This window comes from Pavona decussata, unplaced genomic scaffold, assembly GCF_977016875.1.
Source record: "Pavona decussata unplaced genomic scaffold, jaPavDecu1.1 SCAFFOLD_100, whole genome shotgun sequence".
Lineage (NCBI taxonomy): Eukaryota > Metazoa > Cnidaria > Anthozoa > Scleractinia > Agariciidae > Pavona > Pavona decussata.
In genome coordinates this window covers 758,144-778,832 of record NW_028145515.1, presented here as the reverse complement: position 1 = coordinate 778,832, position 20,689 = coordinate 758,144, and the positions used below count along the sequence as shown (strand labels likewise).

At 38.8% G+C, this 20,689-nt stretch overlaps 2 protein-coding genes and 1 long non-coding RNA gene across 4 annotated transcripts; 2 read left to right on the top strand and 1 right to left on the bottom strand.

Annotated features, from left to right (window-relative positions):
• Nucleotides 1-467: 467 nt before the first annotated feature.
• On the top strand, nt 468-17,529 carry LOC146472210 (uncharacterized). Of its 2 annotated transcripts, XR_014866595.1 has the most exons (4): nt 468-696; nt 4,394-4,853; nt 5,312-6,745; nt 17,463-17,529. XR_014866595.1 is itself a non-coding variant. In XM_085119621.1 (3 exons), the coding sequence occupies exons 1-3, from the start codon at nt 598-600 to the stop codon at nt 5,707-5,709; spliced, it is 957 nt and encodes a 318-aa protein (XP_084975747.1). In that variant the 5' UTR covers nt 468-597; the 3' UTR covers nt 5,710-6,816. The 2 variants fall into 2 exon arrangements, 1 of the variants encoding a protein (XP_084975747.1); XM_085119621.1 differs by lacking the exon at nt 17,463-17,529 and having other exon boundaries at nt 5,312-6,816.
• LOC146472209 (uncharacterized) lies at nt 6,576-19,055 on the bottom strand. The gene is made up of 2 exons (XR_014866600.1): nt 17,569-19,055; nt 6,576-6,856 (listed from the first exon to the last, which is right to left on the bottom strand). It is a non-coding gene; the product is annotated as an uncharacterized LOC146472209 (long non-coding RNA).
• Nucleotides 12,319-17,529, top strand: LOC146472211 (uncharacterized). The gene is made up of 3 exons (XM_085119622.1): nt 12,319-12,587; nt 15,125-15,584; nt 16,038-17,529. Exons 1-3 carry the CDS (start codon nt 12,489-12,491, stop codon nt 16,433-16,435), a joined length of 957 nt encoding a protein of 318 aa, XP_084975748.1. The 5' UTR covers nt 12,319-12,488; the 3' UTR covers nt 16,436-17,529.
• Nucleotides 19,056-20,689: the final 1,634 nt, after the last annotated feature.

Genomic DNA, 20,689 nt, shown 5'->3' with positions numbered 1-20,689 from the left:
AACGTGAAGTATATTTTAGACACTGAATAGTGCCTTATCCACTGGATAAAGTTATCCGGCCTTTGAACAACCGGGGCCAGGTCTGTAAGTTGCGTAAATCAGGTAAAATTGGACGTGACCGGATCCTGTGTAATTCAGAGGAAATCCGGCACTTGATTACGTAAAATCAAATGGAGACTGTTAACTAAATTTTGAGCTCTATGTGAATTCTAGCTGTTTTATTTTGACTGCTGTTTGGAAACTTTAACATTACATTCTTCTTTTCTATGGTATGATTTTTTTTGTCAATATTTCAAGCTTGATTGTTTTTCACGCCTTTTAACCAGCCGTCAAAAAGTTAATCTTCTTTTTTTTTTTTTTTACGTAAATGTTGACTTATAACAGTCGTAACTAAACACTTGACATGATTGGGCGAAACCTAATGACCAAATGCAGATAAGATAAGCTGAAAGCACGCAATTTCCTCAATAAATAAGCTTAAATAGACCAAAAGCGCCCAGTAAATTGCAGTTCACTGAAGGCTGGAACACTTCACAGGCTTGCCCGTTAACTGTTTACCAGCTGCGTCCACTGGCTTCGCGATTAACCAGTTCTACAATGAAGAGTTTCTTGGCGATTTTCGTTTTGTTCGTCCTCTGCAGCGAATTGCAGTGTTCGAACGGGTCTTCCAAAAGTCGCTATGGACCTTCCTGCGAGGTAAGCTATAAGAATAAGACATTATCATTTCCTTTATAACGCAGTTTTTCTTTTGGGCCTTTTTCAACGAGGCAGTAAGTTCTTCGGACGGTCCATGCCAGTTGGCTTGCACTGGACATAAGAGATAACCTGCAGCTGCAATTTATTTTTGTTTTGTGTCTAGGTTTCATGGTTTTGTTGTTCGTTCTTTCACGACTAATAGTGCAGGTCGCTCCACCGTTGTTCGAGGCCAGGACACCGTGAACAAGAATTGTCCGGCTTTACTATATTTGCAGACAAATTTATGTCCCGAGGCCTACCACTGAAATATGCGTATTCGTCGGCTAACTGGAATCAACGTTTCGACTTTCGGATTCATTTCAGCCGCTCGTTCATTTACTAACAAAAAAGAATTTCTAAAAGCAAATTAACTATTCCAAATTCCTACCGATCGTAAAAAGTAATTTGCATATTTATAAAATAACTTATTTTGGTCTGAAATTGCCAGCCTCACTCCCCGACCAAATTGTCCGGTTTTACTTGCAAGGCTGTTCTAACTTAAGAGGTTGTTGATGATATCCTTAAGTCTCAAATGAAAACTACTGGATGAGCAGTTCTTCAATTCTCTGTGAGATGCTGTAGCGCTATTTTTCTTGCAATACACAATCTGTCGATAAGACGATATGGCGTAGAGACTTGAAACTTGGCAGCTAGGTTTAAACTGAATGAAAAAAGGAAACTTTACACCGCAGTGCGCAACAGAGAGTGCATTAGAACGCGAGTGAGTGGTTCTTACTTTCCACGAGGGTAAACTTTGTGAAATTTCGCTCTTAAAACAGTTCAAAACAAAACTGCAATGCGCACTTCGGTAAAAAGATGCGTTTTTGTGCATTTTAACCGTGTCCTAAATCTTAAAGGAAAACCACCTATTGTAAATCAGAATTGTGTTGGGCTTATAGATATCAATGTGACTTGTGCGATGCAAATTATGTAGGGTTTACACTTAGGCATTTACACCAGCGCGTGGTCGAGCATAAATACCAATCGTCTTCCATTGGCAAGCATCTTCTTAATGAACACTGTAATGTCCCTAAAGACCTTGACAGATATTTTTTTGTCCTTAAGAAGTCCATGAATAAGTTCGATTGCTTAGTTTACGAAATGTTGCTAATAAGAGAGTTAACACCATCTCTCAATGTCCAATCGGACTCAATTCAAGCTAAACTATTTCCGTGACATTATATATTCAGACAATATTTATGTTAATTTTTTGGTGAGCTATTTCTGACATTGACTTCATTTATTTCTATCACTTCGAACTTGATTATGGCGTCATGACGACCCCGAAACGTTGTTCGGTTTTATCGTTTATTTTTATTTGAATCTATATGAATTGATGAATTAGTGGTATTAAAATGATGTCTGTATCTTAAATATTGGCTTAGTGACAATGCTTTTATCTAGTGTCTAAAATTGACTAAATTAGCTTCCAGGAATACCTTAAAAGACAGCTGTTAAGACGTTCATACATGGTATCTTCCCTTGTTGTTTATGCTGCGCATGCAAGATGCTCCAAACTTTTAAGCTTGTGAGCGGTCCTAAATGTAATTGTGCCCAATCAAATGTAAGGTCTTGAGCAGCAGTTTCTAGTGATGCAATTTCTTGCGTTTCCATGTCCGAAGTGGTTCTCTGAACATTTCAGTGTAAGAAACAACTATTGGCTTGACTTACTTGATTTATTTCCTTGTCACCAAGGGGGAAATGGGCCGGAAATTCTTCTTCGCCATGCCAATCGGTCACGTGCAACCACTGCCGCTTCACTCCATTGCGGAAACCAAAAACCAAAGAAAATTCTTTAAACAAGCAATGTTAAACAACTTTTCAGTGCAACTGTATTCTACTTGTGGTTTGTTCATTTTCCTGTACTGAATAGTACAATCCTAACGTTTGACCTTTGAAATGAACGTCAGGCCAAGTAGCAGTTTTAATGCAGTGATACAGTTTAATTTTGCTTTGAGAGCGGTTTTCAATTGAGTGTCGTAAAATTAAACCAAAGTAATTATTCTGGCCAATCGCAACAGATGTAGACAACAAAACGAACCAATCAAAATTCGAAGCAAATACATGTAACTGGCACCAAGCGCGGGAAAACGCGTGTGGCAAAAACACGATTGGTTTTGGCTTTGCTTCTCATTGGTTGAGAAGATGACGCGTGTTTTCCTAGCCAATCACAGAGCGTAGTAATGCAAAACCAAAGCACACGCGAAATTACTTTCGACACTCAATTGAAAACCGCTCTATTCTTGGGTCTTACTTTCAAAACCTCCAAGCGCACGCACCATTCACATGAAACCTATTGAGCAGATCATTTGCCGCGAGTTCATAGTAATGCTATTGGCGGCCACTCCCCTGTTCTGTACCGGGTATAAAAACTCGATAGACTGAGGGCGTACGTGCAAGGAATTTGTCAATAATTAATCGTCCTGCCATTTGATTGCTTTTCAACTTACGTACGGCTAAAACGGTAACCTTTTTTGCTTAAACAGGATTTAATTGATTGAGAATTAAGCTTCTAGTATTAGACAAAGCACAGGCATTTGCAAAAGGATAAGCTACACTAATCGAAGCTCCAACCCTACAAGAACCATACAACATATGAACTTTTTTTACTTGCTTTTCAGTCGAAAATCAACAAAACGTTCTCTCTGTTTCAAAACAACTTCAAGCGCGGAGCTAATACCCTCTTTTTTGCCAAACTCGTGGCAAAATCTATGCTTTACTTCAGACGTCAACCAATAGTGACTAAAATGTAATTTCTCCTTATTTCACTAGTTGAATAGGCAAACAGGCCATGAGAATGAATTGAAATGATCACAAGGAGAAAATGTCTTGATTTAAAAAAATTCCCCCAACTTGCTCCATAAGAAACTTATGAAGAACAGTAAGGAGAAAATCCAAATTGATATTGGGTAACAGATCCGTTACATTTTTCACTTTCGCACTCTAGCCCATCTCGGGATCAACCGTGATTTTGCCAGCTCGATCTGCACGCGCGCGCGCACTTGAATATCTACGCACACGCACACGCACACGCACACGCACACGCAGACGCACGCACGTACACGCGTTATATTTAGTTAGTTAGCACTAGATTTTTGTACCCTGAAGTAGACAGAATGTCGAATAGTCGGGTTTTTTACTTTCCAGTGCTTTATAATTATTTATCAATTATTAATTAGTTACCCCACATCTTTGCTGTAGTACCTAGTTGCCAAGCCTTTCATCTTAACTTGTTGTTTTGCTCTCTTGGAGGTACAACGTTAAAACTGTCGACGCCAGACGATCTAGTAATAATAATAATAATAATAATAATAATAATAATAGTAATAATAATAATAATAATAATAATAATAATAATAGCGTATCACAGAAATAAAATTATACATAATAATCTAATAATAATAAATAAATAACGACTATATAAGAGTTGAAACCCTAACAATATTACAAGATATCCATCCTATAAATACTTATAAAGAAAGGAAAAAGCTACTAACCAAACTTCTATAACTTACTACTGAACGCCTCTAACAAGTCTTTAACATGGTTTTGAAGGTGTTGAAGTCAGTCTGACTTCTAATGTTTGCCGGCAGGGCATTCCAAGTCTTAGGGACTGACGCTGGTATTGATAAAGGTTTTATTTTTATTGAATATTAAGAGCACTGAATTCCTGACCTATGAAGAGAAGCCTTGTACCACTATGAGGACAGGCATGGTCCGCACCACTGCTGATACCGGTCACACCATCTTAGAGATCTGCTCCAAAAGGAAGTGGAAGCCGTATTTCCCCCATTGTAACCCCCTCAAGGGTTGCTATAACAACCGTGTACCCGGTTTGGTTGGGCACTGGCGCATGGACGAGCAGACTGGTAACGAGATCGCTGATGACTCGGGTCACGAGAACCACGGTTCGGCTAGTGGCGTGGTGCCCAAGCTGTCCAAGTTCTCACGTGGTCGCTATTTTAACGCCGATGGGCTGATAACAGTTCCAAACACCGCCATCTTGAATTTTGGGGTTTCAAGCTTTAGTGTGACCGGATGGATCCAGTTTTTGGATGTGCAGTACCCACGGACAACGTTTGCTGTAAAGAAAGGATATGGCTGTTACTTTGGTGCAGGTACGATACGATACGATACGATACGATAACTTTATTTAAACACGTTAATTCCATCAGCCATATATTCATCATCATCAACTAATTACCTCTCTCCCCAACTACGATTATAAAAGAAAAAAAAATAAAACAATAAATGCTGCTTTTGTTGGAGGCCGTGTTTAAGATCCTACTTAAAACTGTGGCGACTCAATTTAGTCTTAAAATCAGTCAAGGAAGTCGCTTGGCGTAATTCTAAGGGTAAACTGACATTCCACAACTGAGCTCCACTGTATAAAAAACCTCTCTTCAAATAATCGGTGCGGGGTTTTGGAAGAGTTAATTTGTTTTCAGTATTCCTAAAATAATAAGAATTCATATTATCGCGAAAAACAAAATATGATCGTAAATGTTCTAGTGTCAACCCATTTAAGGTTTTATTCAGTCATAATAGATTTCTTGTCTATAATCTTTGATGACAGGTCGCGATGGATGGGTCGCTGGTTGGGAGACAGCGCACGGTTACCAAGCCACAGGTCTGCGTGTCTGCATCCGGGACAAGGAGAACAGAAAGGTGGATAAAACGGTCATATTTGACGATGGCTATCAACCAGCGCAGCTTCTTGGACAATGGATCCACTACGCGGTTGTGTTCGATCGTGAGGTGCAGAAGAAAGTGTTTGTCTACATCAACGGCCGAAAGCAGTCAAACACGCTGGACATCTCAACCGTCAAGGGAAGCGTGGATAACAACAAGGCGCTTGAATTCGGTCAACTTTATGGCTGGAAAACCAAGGGGACCCTGGACGAATACAGAGTTTACAACACCGCCCTGGACGAAAACGAGATTGCTGCCATCTTCAAGAACCATCTTGTTTAAGAAGTTCTCTTTGGAGACCTTCGAGTCTTCACTAATTTTTTAGACACGTTTAGATTCTAGTACGAGTACGACCACGAAAGAGCATGCGAGGTCGCGTAAACCAATGTCGTTTTGGCGGGAAAAGAGATAGCTGATAGATTTATTAAATCGATCCGATACCAATACGATATTAACCGATATTTGGCATTTTTTCGATATCGCTTTCGATACCGATATTGTGACGTCATCATCCAAGAATTTTCTGCGAGGAGGAACAAAGACCGGACTCGAGAGAGCGGCGAAAATCGAGCCTATCACCTTCACTTTAAAAACACTCTTTGTGGTACGAAAACATTAAACAAATAACACAGCCCTAGGAAGAGCGTTTTACAATTTAATTTTGTGATACTTCCTTTAAGCTCACTGCAACAACCATACACAGACGGAAAAACATTGGTTTTTGGCGCTGAACAGCTTTCAAATATTCAAGGAGCGATCACGTAAACAGTATCGAAAGGGATCGAATTAGCCGATATTTCTTGCAAGTATCGATATTATTCATGGAAATCTCTGTATCGATTATATCGAGTATTTGGTATCGAGTTCGGCCTACCTTACATTTTGCTACTAGTTTTTGTGAGAACGGCGTAGCGGCCAAAAAAAGTCCTCGAAATTAGGTAATCTCGACTTTTTGGAACCACGAAAGGGCTTAGCTATCATCATTCAAACAAGTTTGTCTAGTTCGTTGCTCGTGATCACAAAGAGTAAAATGAAGTAAAATGAAGTCTCCTAGGATATGCTTCTTCTTAGTCTTCGCTAAAAACTTGAACTCTGTCGATCTCGTATTCGTGTCGTATCTGTACTAAAATCTAAAGGTTTCTATTGACCATGATTTCATCTGATTACAGTTAACGGAACAATGATTCAGTGTAGAAACTTTACGTATGCCATTTTGAATAGCATTTAATTGAGCATTTATAATTTTGGAACACAGAATAAATTAGTGAATTAGTTTCGCTTTAATATTTTTACGATGTAATTTAGTTGCCAAAAATCAGTCATGTTTTTACAAAAATAAGTTCGTCTGCTTGTAGTGATGACAATAAAGTCGAGCATCTTTTAAATTGTGCCTGGACAACATTGTAGTGTAATTTCGTTAGGTTTTACACTCCATTTTGTGCTCACTTAGTCTAAGGCAAGCACAAGAGACGGGCTGGTGTTCTTACAAGTACTTTTGAATTTTCCCAAACTCCCTTGAAAGTTTCGTCGGCACAAAGTAAGTAGCGGGTGCAAAACTGGTTTGAAGTGAGGATCTGCTGGGCCGAAATGAAAACCCTTCAACTACACTGATTGAAAGAATAATTGCACCGTCATGCCCTTACTTTCCTTAGCAAAAAGGTGGTGCCCTCCTTCCCCACCCCTCCCCCCCCCCCCTTCCCTCGCCCCATTGATCCGCCAGTGGTCTTATGATATGTAGTACTGGTGAGATTTGGGATTGCGTTTTCGAGAAACGGCATATTCGTGTTAATGTTTTCACCATGCAGCTACAGTAGTTCAATAAGGTTTTTGATTATATAAGCTTTCCCTTTAGTTGCTTTCTAGTCCGCGTGAAACTCTTGAAAAATTAAAGTTAGCTAATTTGAGATTCGGAAGAAAATGCATTTCTTAAAAGTGCTGAATGTTTAAAAGCAGCAACTTTTGAAAAAGACTAAGTGTGAAATGAGTGACAATCAATGGTATGCTTTGCTCCTTTCAAAAGTAAGTTGTAACGCAAGCTGTCCATATAGAAAAGTTCAGACCGCTTAGGGAGCCAATCAAATGCTCCTTTTCAGCGAAGACCAGTTCAGCTATATAATAAAAAGAAAATTAGTAAATAGACGACATAAGGGTCCCAATGGAGGGATAGCTTTGACGGTTGACGGTTAAATTTTAGGGCTTTTGACGGTTGACGAATGTCAAGGGGAAATTTGTTCCATGAGTTAAAGTTAATATTAACTTTTGTGGATTTCTGATACAGTCGACTCCCGATAACTCGAACCTTCAAGGGAAATTGAAAAAGGTTCGAGTTAACGGGAGTTCGAGTTATCGAGGGTAAAATTATATAGAAAATGACCTGAAAGGAAAGGAAAATTGGTTCGAGTTAGCGGGAGGTTCGAGTTAGCGAGGGTTCGAGTTATCGGGAGTCGACTGTATTAGCAATTGTGTTCTGGAGGAGTAAATCATTAATATTTTGAAACCGGAAGTATCTCCAGACGGAAGTTAGTTGTGATGTCGGTTAAGTGGAAAAGACCATAAAGTGAGTATATTTGGGAACAGGGAAGCTGGTTTAAAGGTTGAAACATTACAATTCTTTGAAAAGCCAGAAGTCCGAGATGAGCAACTGAAATAGTAATATTTGAAAGACCTTGAAACCGTTCGAGGGCTAATAATAACTGCCTTTTTTACGGTTGACGGTTAAATTCCAACAAGAGAAAATAAGGGGTAATTTACTGGTCATCATGCCGTCTACCTTGAATGCAATAATAATAATAATAATAATAATAATAATAATAATAATAATAATAATAATAATAATAATAATCGAATATAGGAGAATATATGTAGGAGACCGGGGTTCGATTCGAGACCTCGCTGGTGAACCATAAAACGTTTCCACATAGTATTTTATATCTTGCTTTTACCCTTTAACTTACTTTTTTCCTTTGACTGATAACAGATCATTACAGTGATCCTATGTGAAAATATGTACGCATGTATGTGAATCTTTATTTATACACGGAAAATAATCAATTAAGCTTAAATGAAGTTAAAAACTAAAACTAATTACAACTGCTTTACAAGATTGCCGTGATATTATTGCCTTGATACGTGATATGGCTGATTCACTTAGGGTGCGTTCGTTTGACCCTATTACGGAATAGGAATACAAATACTGATGACAAGAAATTTCTCGTAACAGGTCTTTGGGGTTACTAAAGTACAAAATGGCTTTTAGCGGCGTGGCCCAGTGGTAAGGGCGCCGCAATTGAGATCCGGAGGTCCCGGATTTAAGTTCCGCCTCGGTCACGCTTGTAAATAGGCAACTGGACTGGTCTGTCTCCTGCCAGTTGGGATTTTTAACATGTTATATTCGATTTGATTATTATTTGTTTCCCGTTATTTCTGAGTGGAATGCTTGTAAACTAGCTTTGGTTAGCGTAAGTGCATTTCCACTATAAACAAAGCATTTATTTATTTATTTATTTATTTATTTATTTATTTATTTATTTATTTATTTATTTATTTATTTATTATTATTTGTAAGTTAGCGAAATTTTGCAGAAACGTCTTCCCAAATTTATCTAACAACTATTCCACTTATTCTTATTCCGGAATGCAGTCAATCGAATGCAACCTTACTGAGAATATTCCCTGCTGTCTGTTTCATGGGATAACCACGCATTTTGTAGAGATAATTGAGCTTCAATTTGGAAAAAAAAGGCGAAACTCTGCCATGTGTTTGAAAGTTGTGTCATTCTCTTAATAATACATCATTCTCGTTTGTTCACCAGGCTTAAAATATCCCATCACATTTATTTCATTGCCCATATGCCACACATTGACATTGAAATCTTTGCAGTATGCAGATGTTTCTCCCACGAACCTAGTTTAATGGCCTTAGCTCCCACGAGTCTCCTGTAGCTCAGTGGTAGAGTATCCGAATTAGTAATCGGGGGGTCTTAGGTTCGACTCGTGATAGGAGCACTCGGATTTCATTTTTCCGCGTATGTCTGTGTCATTTACTGAATAATGCATCATTTTCATTATTTAGAATTTTCGTTGCTTAATTAGCCGGCTCTAAAAAAATTCGTGGTTGTTCCAACTTTCTGTTTGGATTCCAACAGCCCCGCTTTTCTCACAAAGTGAAAAAGTGCGCAAAGTGTCCCAGCAAGCTGTTTAGTTTAATGAAAATTATCATCATATTTCAGTTGTTTAACAAGCAAATTATCAGCCACTTCATTTTCCAAGAAGAAAAACACTGTATATATTGTCTGTATTAACAGCATTAATTTTTGAGCGAAAAAATTCAAACTCCTACAAGGCCCAACAACATATTTTGATAAAATATCGTCTAAAAAGCTAAAAGTGCTGGAGCGGGCACAGCGGCAAAATGAGTGCGCATGCTCCGTAGATTTGAGATTCGAGCGTGAATCGATTTCAGAGGGGAACGAATAGAACATCGTTTTTACATCTTTTACAATGAGGCAACAATTTTTTTCTCCAGGAAGTTCCTTCTGAAAAGGCGATGACAAGAAGTCCTAAATCGATAACAGGTGGTACGAACTTCGTACCCATGTTACGAATGCTCCACTTCAATCGCCAAATGCACACCAGTTACCACTATTTTTCTTTTTTGTTGAATAAGATATGTGATGGAGGAAGTTCGAAGGAACCTTTCCTGAAAGCGGCAACCTTATCTATTTTCATTTGGGCTTATCCCCGCGAAATGAAAATAAAAAATGTGAATTTTAAAAATGACGCCATTTCGCCGCGTAAGATTGCCCACGCGTGACGAGCATGCGCACTCATTTTGCCGCTATGTCGCTGTTAGCCGCTGGAACGTTCTAGCCCTTCACCTGCGCAGTGGCTAGCTGGAATAAGGATGTGATCACGTGGCCACAAGGTCACGTGCAACTAGAAATGCAGCCAATGTTTTTTTTTTCACTCCTTCGACGTTCGTCGAAAACGCAAGCTATTGAATCACGCTGTGTCGTAAAATAAAATAAAATTGAAGTAATAAATTGGACTGAATGACAAAGAACTGTAATAACTCGCAATTAACAGAGAAATTAAGATAACATCTTGATTTCCTTCCGCAATGCGGGAATTGAGAGGAACAACCGAATCTCAAATCGTGTTTTATTTCACGACGGGCAGTCTGAATTAGGATTCTCAAGTAGGAAACGAGATTTAAAGCAAAAAAGCTGTTGTATTTAGTTACTATTGAGTCTTTAAAAGCTTTATATAATCTTCTAAATAGGGGAAAATATCTAAAATCATTTTGTTGTGTTTCTACCTTCACGAAACTGATTCACTGAAGCGAAAAACCTCCCTATGTTTATCGAGACTCCTCACTATGAAATAATACCAAAACACAAAATAGGAGAGTAAAGCTCAGTTGAAGACCGACTAATACGACAGGAACAGTAAATTACCGCAATTCAATGGTCAAAAGTAACGATTGGATCCACAGACTCAAAAGTGTGAACCGTAATGCGTCGAAATACATTGTCTTCGAGTTGTTTCAGGCGGTGCTTGCTTTCAACAGAAAAGATTTATTAAATTTTTTTTTCCTTAATCGCATGAGGAAATGTAGCCGTAGTGTATGTAGGTTTTATGTTTTCGTGCCGCTTTCAATTCTCAGAATTATTTGTTTGCAACAAGCTGTTGACTTGAACATGACAAATATAAAACGTCCACTACTAATCAATATGACAACATATATTTTTGTAAATTAAAAATGTCAAGCAGTTTCAAAGCTCTTTTTAATGCGTGCATGACGAAATCTCAAAGCTTTCGCCGAATGAGTTGCTTCATGCTGTTGACTGCAGTTTCTACATCATGAATCAGAGGAAACAAACTTCAACTTGAATACTGGATGGCGGTAAGACGTTACTAATTTCGCGTTATTTATAACTTTGAAAACAATATCAGTTGCCGCCAGAGATCATTTTTGATGAGGAAGGTAACTGGTAATGTTGAAAGACTGAACTGACGCAAGAGGTTATATATGACAAAAAAACGCAAAAACCTCAAACCTGCGTCTGTGCAGGTTTATGCGAAAGCGAAACAGCTCAAGTGTCTTCGCTTCATTTAGTAATTGTTTGTTTTTTTATTTAATTTGTAATTCATAGATAATTTCTTCTTGCAATTTGTAAAACTATAAGGCTGCAATTTTGGGTTCTTTTTCGTTCCTTGAGACAAAATTTTAGCAAACTTTGTCAAAGTAACAAATATTCAACAGTAGCTTTTGAACTACTGTTGAGGACTCTAAAGCCTGCCGCACACTTGACGAAAGAGCTGAGCAAACTGCCTCGCGAGGCCAAGCAAGGCAATCAGCTCAGCTGTTTCCTCAAGTGTGCGGTTGAGTTTTCGTGAGAATTTCGCCTCGCGAGGCGAAATCTTAATAATATCAAACATGATAGATATTTTCCTCACGGCCTCGCGAGGCGAAAAACTCACGAAAACGCAACTGCACACGTGATGAAACAGCTGAGCTAATCGCCTTGCGAGGCAATTTGCGCAGCTCTTTCCTCAAATGTGCAGCAGACTTAACAAATGTAAATTTGGGGTTCTCAAGCTCTCGATACAATTATCTTTTATTAAAAAACATGCAAAAGATAACATCTTTAAGGCAAAAATAATGAATGCTAAGAAGCTAAAAGCGACGTTTTGCACGTCTAAGAAAACTATTTTAGTCTTCTTAGACGTGCTAAACTTCGCTTTTGGGTTTTCAGCCTTAATTATTTTCCCTTCGAAGACATTATCATTTGGATGTCAATCTTTTTTTATTTTTTTTATTTTTTTCACTTAAATGTTGACTTCGGATGTAAGTAAACACTTGACATGATTGGGCGAAACCTAATGACCAAATGCAGATAAGATAAGCTGAAAGCACGCAATTTCCTCAATAAATAAGCTTAAATAGACCAAAAGCGCCCTGAACATTGCAGTTCACTGAAGGCTGGAACACTTCACAGGCTTGCCCGTTAACTGTTTACCAGCTGTGTCCACTGGCTTCGCGATTAACCAGTTATAAAATGAAGAGGTTTTTGGTGATTTTCGTTTTGTTCGTTCTCTGTAGAGAATTGCAGTGTTCGAACGGGTCACCCAATGGCCGATATGGACCTTTCTTAGAGGTAAGCTATAAGAATAAGAGCTTAACCTTTTTGGACCTTTTTTGACGAGGCGGTAAGTTCCTCGGACGGTCCATGCCAGTTGGCTCTCACTGGACATAAGAGATGAATCTGTAGCTCCAATCCATTTTTGTTTTGTGTCTAGGTTTCATGGTTTTTTGTCCTCTCGACTAATATTAAATGTGAAAAGTTGCAAACCGTACAGGTCGCTTCTCCGTGGTTCGAGGGTAGGACACCATGACCAAGAACTGTGCGGCTTTATATTTGCAGACAAATGTCCAGAGGCCTACTATTGAAATATGCGTATTCGTCAGCTATCAAGAATCAACGTTTCGACCTTCGGACTCATTTCAGCCGCTCGTTCATTTTCTAACCGAGAAAAAAGAATTTCTAAAAGCAAATTAACTATTAGTTTTAAGAAGAACACGACACTCCTGAGTTTTACAGACATGTTTCGGCAGTTGCCTCTGCCATTTTTAGTCTGAAATGAACAACACATTACGGTGAAATATAAATGCTAAAGAAATTACAATTAAAGGAAAACAATAAATTCCCGTTTGCATTTGATTGATTTAAGAAAATTTCTTGTGCATAACGGCACCCTTAAATTCTTAAAATTCCAGACATTCTATTAATTATTTCTTTGCAAAAACGATTTTTTTTTTTTTGGAATCTATATGAATTGATGAATAAGTGCTATTAAAATAAGGTCTGTGTCTTAAATATTGGCTTAGAAACAATGCTTTTAACATGTTTAACTAGTGTCTAAAATTGACTAAATTAGCCACCAGACAGCTGTTAACAAGTTCATACATGGTATCTTCCCTTGTTGTTTATGCTGTGCATGCAAGATGCTCCAAACTTTTTAGCTTGTGAGTGGTCCTAAATGATAAAAAATGTAAGGTATTGAATATCAGTTTGGTGGATTTGGTGGATCTTCTTCGCCATGCCAATCGGTCACGTGCAACCACTGCCGCTTCACTCCATTGCGCAAACCGAAAACCTCGGAAAATTCTTCAAACAAGCAATGTTAAACAACTATTGAGTGCCGCTATATTTTATTCGTGGTTTGTTCATGTTCCTGTACTGAATAGTACAATCCTAACGTTTCACCGTTGAAATGAATGCCAGGCCAGCAGCAGTTTTCATGCATTGATACCGTCTAATTTTGTTCTGAGAGCGGTTTCCAATTGAGTGTCGTAATAACAAAACCAAAATAATTACTCTGGCCAATCGCAACAGATGTAAACAACACAACGAACCAATCAAAATTCGAAGCAAATACATGTAACTGGCGCCAAGCGCGGGAAAACGCGTGTGGCGAAAAAATAACTGGTTTTGGTTTTGATTCTCATTGGTTGAGAAGGTGGTGCGTGTTATGCTAACCAATCACAGAGCGTAGTAACGAAAAACCAAAGCAAAAGCGAAATTACTTTCGACCCTCAATTGAAAACCGCTCTATTCTTGGCTCATACTTTCATAACCTCCAAGCGCACGCGACATTCACATGAAACCTATTGAGCAGATCATTTGCCGTTAGTTCATAGTGATTCTATTGGGGGCCACTCTCCCGTTCTGTACTGACTGGATAACTTGATAAACTGAGGGCGTACCGACATGGAATTTGTCAATAATTAATCGTGCTGCCATTTAATTGCTTTTAAACTTGCGCAAGCTAAACGATAACCCTCTTGTGCTTTAACAGGAATTCAGATTGGCTGTGTATTAAGCTTCTAGTATTAGAAAAAGCACAGGCATTTGCAAAAGGATAAGCTACACTGATCGAAGCTCCAACCCTACAAGAGTCACGCAGCATACGAACTTTTTTTACTTCCTTTTCAGTCGAAAATCAACAAAACGTTCTTTCTGTTTCAAAACAAATTCAAGCGCGGAGCTAATACCCCCTTTTTGCCAAACTTGTGGCAAAATCTATGCTTTGCTTCAAACGAAACTGACGTAGTGACTAAAATGTAATTTCTCCTTATTTCACTAGTTGAATAGGCAAACAGGTCATGAGAATGAACTGAAATGATGACAAGGAAAAAAATGCCTTGATTTAAAAAAAATCTCCCAACTTGCACCATAAGAAACTTATGAGGAACAGTAAGGAGAAAATCTAAATTGATATTGGGTAACAGATGCGTTGCATTTTTCACTTTCGCACTCTAGCCCCTCTCGGGATCAACCGTGATTTTGCCAGTTTTCTGTAAGTTACTCGACCTGCACACGCGCGTACGCTTGAATATCTGCGCACGCGCAGGTACTTTCATTTGCATATGAATGCAAATAACGAACTCAGCTATGCTAGATTTTTGTACCCTTAAGTCGACAGAAAATCCACCAGTCGGGCTTTTCACTTTCCAGCGCTTTATTTATCAATTCTTACTTAGTTACCCCCACATTTTTGCTGTAGTACCTAGTTTTCAAGCCTTTAGTCTTAACTTTACTTGTTATTTTGCTCTCTTGGAGGTACAACGTTAAAACTGTCGACGCCAGATACTGTGGTATTGATAAAGGTTTTGTTTTCATTCAATATTTAGAGCACTGAATTCCTGAACGACGAAGAGAAGCCTTGTACCACTATGAAGACAGGCATGGTCCGCACCACTGCTGATACTAATCACACCATCTTAGAAATCTGCTCCAAAAGGAAGTGGAAGCCGTATTTCCCCCATTGTAACCCCCTTAAGGGTTGCTATAACAACCGTGTACCTGGTTTAGTTGGGCACTGGCGCATGGACGAGCAGACTGGGAACGAGATCGCTGATGACTCGGGTCACGAGAACCACGGTTCTGCTGGTGGCGTGGTGCCCAAGCTGTCTAAGTTCTCACGTGGTCGCTATTTTAACGACGATGGGATGATAACAGTTCCAAACACCGCCATCTTGAATTTTGGAGTCTCAAGCTTCAGTTTGACCGGATGGATCCAGTTTATGGATGTGCAGTACCCACGGACAACGTTTGCTGTAAAGAAAGGCGTGGGCTGTTACTATGAAGCAGGTACGATACGATACGATACGATACGATAACTTTATTTAAATACGTTAATTCCATCAGCCATATATTAATCATTATCAACTAACTACCTATCTACCTAACTACAATTATAAAAGAAAAAATTAAAACAATAAATGCTGCTTTTGTTAGATGCCGTGTTTAAGATCCTACTTAAAACTGTGGCGACTCAATTTAGTCTTAAAATCAGTCAAGGAAGTCGCTTGGCATAATTCTAAGGGCACACTCCTCCAAAACTGAGCCCCACTGTATGAGAAACTTCTCTTTAAAAAATCAGTGCGGGTTTGTGAAAGAGTTAGTGTGTTTTAAGCATTCCTTAAATGATAAGAATTCGCATTATCGCGAAAAACAAAACATGATCGTAAATGTCCTAGTGTCAACCCATTTAAGGTTTTATACAATCATAATAGATTTCCTGTCTATAATCTTTGATGACAGGTCGCTTTGGATGGTTTCCTGGTTGGGAGACAGCGCACGGTTACCAAGCCACAGGTCTGCGTGTGTGCATCCGGGACAAGGAGAACAGAAAGGTGGATAAAACAATCACATTTGACGATGGCTATCAACCAGCGCAGCTCATTGGACAATGGATTCACTACGCGGTTGTGTTCGATCGTGAGGTGCAGAAGAAAGTGTTTGTCTATATCAACGGCCGAAAGCAGTCAAACACGCTGGACATCTCAACCGTCAAGGGAAGCGTGGATAACAACAAGGCGCTTGAGTTCGGTCAACTTTATAACTGGAAAACCAAGGGGACCCTGGACGAATACAGAGTTTACAACACCGCTCTGGACGAAAACGAGGTTGCTGCCATCTTCAAGAACCATCTTGTTTAAGAAGTTCTCTTTAAAGACCTCCGAGTCTTCACGAAATCTTTAGACACTTTTAGATTCTAGTACGTGTACGACTACGAAAGAGCATGCGAGCTTGCGTAAACCAGTGTAGTTTTGACGATAACACGAGATAGCTGATAGATTTTTTAAATCGATCCGATACCAGTACGATATTTACCGATATTTGGTATTTTTTGCGATATCGCTTTCGATACCGATACCAATTTTTGATACCGATACCGATATCGATACTGATATTGTGACGTCATCAACCAAGAATATTCTGTCATGTTTTTACCTTCACTCCATAAACATTCTTTATGGCCCGTAAACATTAAACAAATAACACAGCCCTAGGAAGAGTGTTTTACACTTTGATTTTGTGATACTTCCTTCAAGCTCACTGCAACAGCACATACACAAACGGAAAAACATTGGTTTTCGGCGCTGAACAGCTTTCAAATATTCAAGGAGCGGTCACGTGAACAGTATCGAAAGGGATCGAAACAGCCGATATTTCCTGCAAGTATCGAAACTTTTCATGGAAATCTCTGTATCGATTATATCGAGTATTTGGTATCGATTTCGGCCTACCTTACATTTTGCTACTAGTTTTTGTGAGAATGGCGAAGCGGCGAAAACAAGTCCTCGAAATGAAGTAATCTCGTCTTTTTGGAATCATGAAAGAGCTTGGCTATCATCATTCAAACAACTTTGTTTAGTTCGTTGCTCACAAAGAGGGAAATGAAGCTTCCTGGGATATATCTCTTTTTAGTACTTCGCTAAAATCTTGAACTCTGTCAAATCTCGTATTCGTGTCGTATCTGTACTAAAATCTAAAGGTTTCTATTCATCATTTCATCTGATTACAGTTAACAGACCAATGTTTCAGTGTAGAAACTTTACCCAGTATGTCATTTTGAATAGCATTTTCAATTTAGCATTTATAATTTTGGATCACACAGAATAAACTAGTGAATTAGTTTCGCTTTGATGTTTTTACGATGTTATTTAGTTGCCAACAAATCAGTCATAGTTTTCACAAAAGTTCGTCTTCTTGTAGTGATGGCAATAAAGTCGAGTATCGTTTAAATTGTGCCTGGACAACATTGTAGTGTAATTTCGTTAGGTTTCACACTCCATTTTGTGCTCACATAATCTAAAGCAAGCACAAGAGACGGGCTGGTGTTCATACAAGTACTTTTGAATTTTCCCAAACTCCCCTGAAAGTTTCGTCGGCACAAAGTAAGCGATGTAACCTGAAAGCTTCAGGGAATGCTCTAGTACATAGCGGGTGCGGAACCGGTGTGAAGTGAGGATCTGTTGGGCCGAAATGAAAACCCTTCTTCAACTACACTGATTCCCTCTTCCCTCGCCCTATTGATCTGCCAGTGGTCTTATGATGTGTAGTACTGGTGAGATTTGGGATTGCGTTTTCGGGAAACGGCATATTTGTGTTAATGTTTTCAACATGCAGCAACTGTAGTTCAACAAGGTTTTTGATTATATAAGATATCTGTTTTGTTGCTTTCTAGTCCGCGTAAAACTATTGAAAAATTAAAGATAGCTCATTTGAGATTCGGAAGAAAATGCATTTCTTAAAGGTGCTGAATGTTTAAAAGCGTCAACTTTTGAAAAAGATGAAGTATGAAATGAGTGATACTCAGTGGCGTACTTTGCTCCTTTCAAAAGTAAGTTGTTACGCAAGCGGTCCATCTAACAAAATTCAGACCGCTCAGGGAGCCAATCAAATGCCCCTTTTCAGCGTAGACCAGTTCAGCTAAATAATAAAAAGAAAATTAGGAAATAGACGACATAAGGGTCTCAATGGAGGGATAGCTTTGACAATTGACGGTTAAATTTTAATTTCTTCCATGAGTTAAAGTTGATATTAACTTTTGTAGATTTCTGATATTAGCAATTATGTTCTGAAGGAGTAAATCCTTAATATTTTGAAACCGGAAGTACTTCCAGACGGAAGTTAGTTGTGATGTTTGTTTAGACGCAAATTAAGTGGAAAAGACCATAAAGTGGGTATACTTGGGAACATGGAAACTGGTTTAAAGGTTGAAACAATTCTTTGAAAAGCCAAAAGTGCGAGATGAGCAACTGAAATAGTAATATTTGAAAGACCGTGAAACCGTTTGACGGCTATAACTGCCTTTTTTACGGTTGACGGTTAAATTCTAGCAAGAGAAAGTAAGGGGTAGTGTATCGGTCATCACGTCTATCTTGAATATTAATGTAGGTGACCGGGATTCGAGTCCTCGGCGTTGAACCATAAGAAGTTTCCATGTAGTACGTTATATCTTGCTTTTACTCTTTAACTTACTCTGTTTCTTTGATATAACAGATCATTGCAGTGATCCTATGTGAAGATATGGCTGATTCACTTATGGTGCGTTCGATTGACCCTATTCCGGAATAGGAATGCAAACATGACAAGATGACAAGAAAATCCCTCGTAACAGCTTTTTGGGGTTACTGATGTACAAAATCGCTCTTAAATTATCATATGTCAGCGAAATTTTGCAGAAACGTCTCCCCAAATTTATCTAGCAGCTATTCCACTTATTCTTATTCCGGAATGCAGTCAATCGAATGCAACCTTAGTAAGGGCGAAACACTGCCATGTATTTGAAAGTTGTGTCATTCACTGAATAATACATCATTCTTTTTAGTTCACCAGGTTTAAAATATTCCATCACATTTATTTCATTGCGCGTATGCCACACATGACATTCCAATCCTAAAAGTATGTAGGATATTTGTCCCATGAGCCTAGTTTAATGGCCTTAGCTCCCACGAGTCGCCTGTAGCTCAGTGGTTGAGCATTCCGACTAGTAATCGGAAGGTCTTAGGTTCGACTCGTGAAAGGAGCACTCGGATTTCATTTTTCCGCGCATGTCTGTGTCATTCTCGACTGAATAATGCATCATTGCTTAATTAGCCGGCTCTGAGTGGTTGTTACAATTTTCTGTTTGGATTCCAACAGCCCCGCTTTTCTCACAAAGTGATAAACTGAGCAAAGTGTCCAAGCAAGCTGTTTAGTTTAATGAAAATCATCATCATATTTCACTGGATCAACAACCAATTATCAGCCAAAATCATTTCCCACGAAGAAAAACACTGTATATATTGTCTGTATTAACAGCAGTAATTTTTGGGCGAAAAAATTCAAACTCCTACAAGGCCAAGAGTATATTTTGATGAAATATCGTCTAAAAAGCTAAAAGTGCTGGAGCGGACACAGCGGCAAAATGAGTGCGCATGCTCCGCAGATTTGAGATACGAGCATGAATCGATTTCAGAGGGAAACAAATAGACCATCGTTTTTACATCTTTTACAATGAGGCAACAATTTTTTTCTCCTGGAAGTTTACCTTCTGAAAAGGCGATAACATGAAGTCCTAAATCGATAACAGGTGGTATGAACTTCGTACCCATGTTACGAATGCTCCACTTCAATTGCCAAATTCACACCAGTTACCACTATTTTTCTTTTTTGTTGAATAAGATATGTGATGGAGGAAGTTCGAAGGAACCTTTCCTGAAAGCGGCAACCTTATCTATTTTGATTTGGGCTTATCCCCACGCAATGAAGACAAAAAATGGGAATTTTAAAAATGCCACCATTTCGCCGCGTAAGATTGCCCACGCGTGACGAGCATGCGCACTCATTTTGCCGCTATGTCGCTGTTAGTGTCGCTGGAACGTTCTGGCCCTATACCTGAGCAGTGGCTAGCTGGAATAAGGATGTGATCACGTGGCCACAAGGTCACGTGCAACTAGAAATGCAGCCAATGTTTTTTTTTTCACTCCTTTGACGTTCGTCGAAAACGCAAGCTATTGAATCACGCTGTGTCGTAAAATAAAATAAAATTGAAGTAATAAATTGGACTGAATGACAAAGAACTGTAATAACTCGCAATTAACAGAGAAATTAAGATAACATCTTGATTTCCTTCCGCAATGCGGGAATTGAGAAGAACAACCGAATTCCAAATCGTGTTTTATTTCACGACGGGCAGTCTGAATTAGGATTCTCAAGTAGGAAACGAGATTTAAAGCAAAAAAGCTGTTGTATTTAGTTACTATTGAGTCTTAAAAAGCTTTCTATAATCTTCTAAATAGAGGAAAATATCTAAAATCAGTTTGTTGTGTTTCTGCGTTCACGAAACTGATTCACTGAAGCGAAAAACCCTGCCTTCGTTTATCGACACTCCTCACTTTGAAATAATACGAAAACTCACAATA

Bases quoted from the DNA above. Each gene is read 5' to 3' on its own strand.
- LOC146472210 (XM_085119621.1), top strand. From the start codon at position 598: ATGAAGAGTTTCTTGGCGATTTTCGTTTTGTTCGTCCTCTGCAGCGAA. The intron at 697-4,393 runs GTAAGCTATAAG...TTGAATATTAAG, and splicing joins GCTATGGACCTTCCTGCGAG to AGCACTGAATTCCTGACCTA. The intron at 4,854-5,311 runs GTACGATACGAT...CTTTGATGACAG, and splicing joins TGGCTGTTACTTTGGTGCAG to GTCGCGATGGATGGGTCGCT.
- LOC146472211 (XM_085119622.1), top strand. From the start codon at position 12,489: ATGAAGAGGTTTTTGGTGATTTTCGTTTTGTTCGTTCTCTGTAGAGAA. The intron at 12,588-15,124 runs GTAAGCTATAAG...TTCAATATTTAG, and splicing joins GATATGGACCTTTCTTAGAG to AGCACTGAATTCCTGAACGA. The intron at 15,585-16,037 runs GTACGATACGAT...CTTTGATGACAG, and splicing joins GGGCTGTTACTATGAAGCAG to GTCGCTTTGGATGGTTTCCT.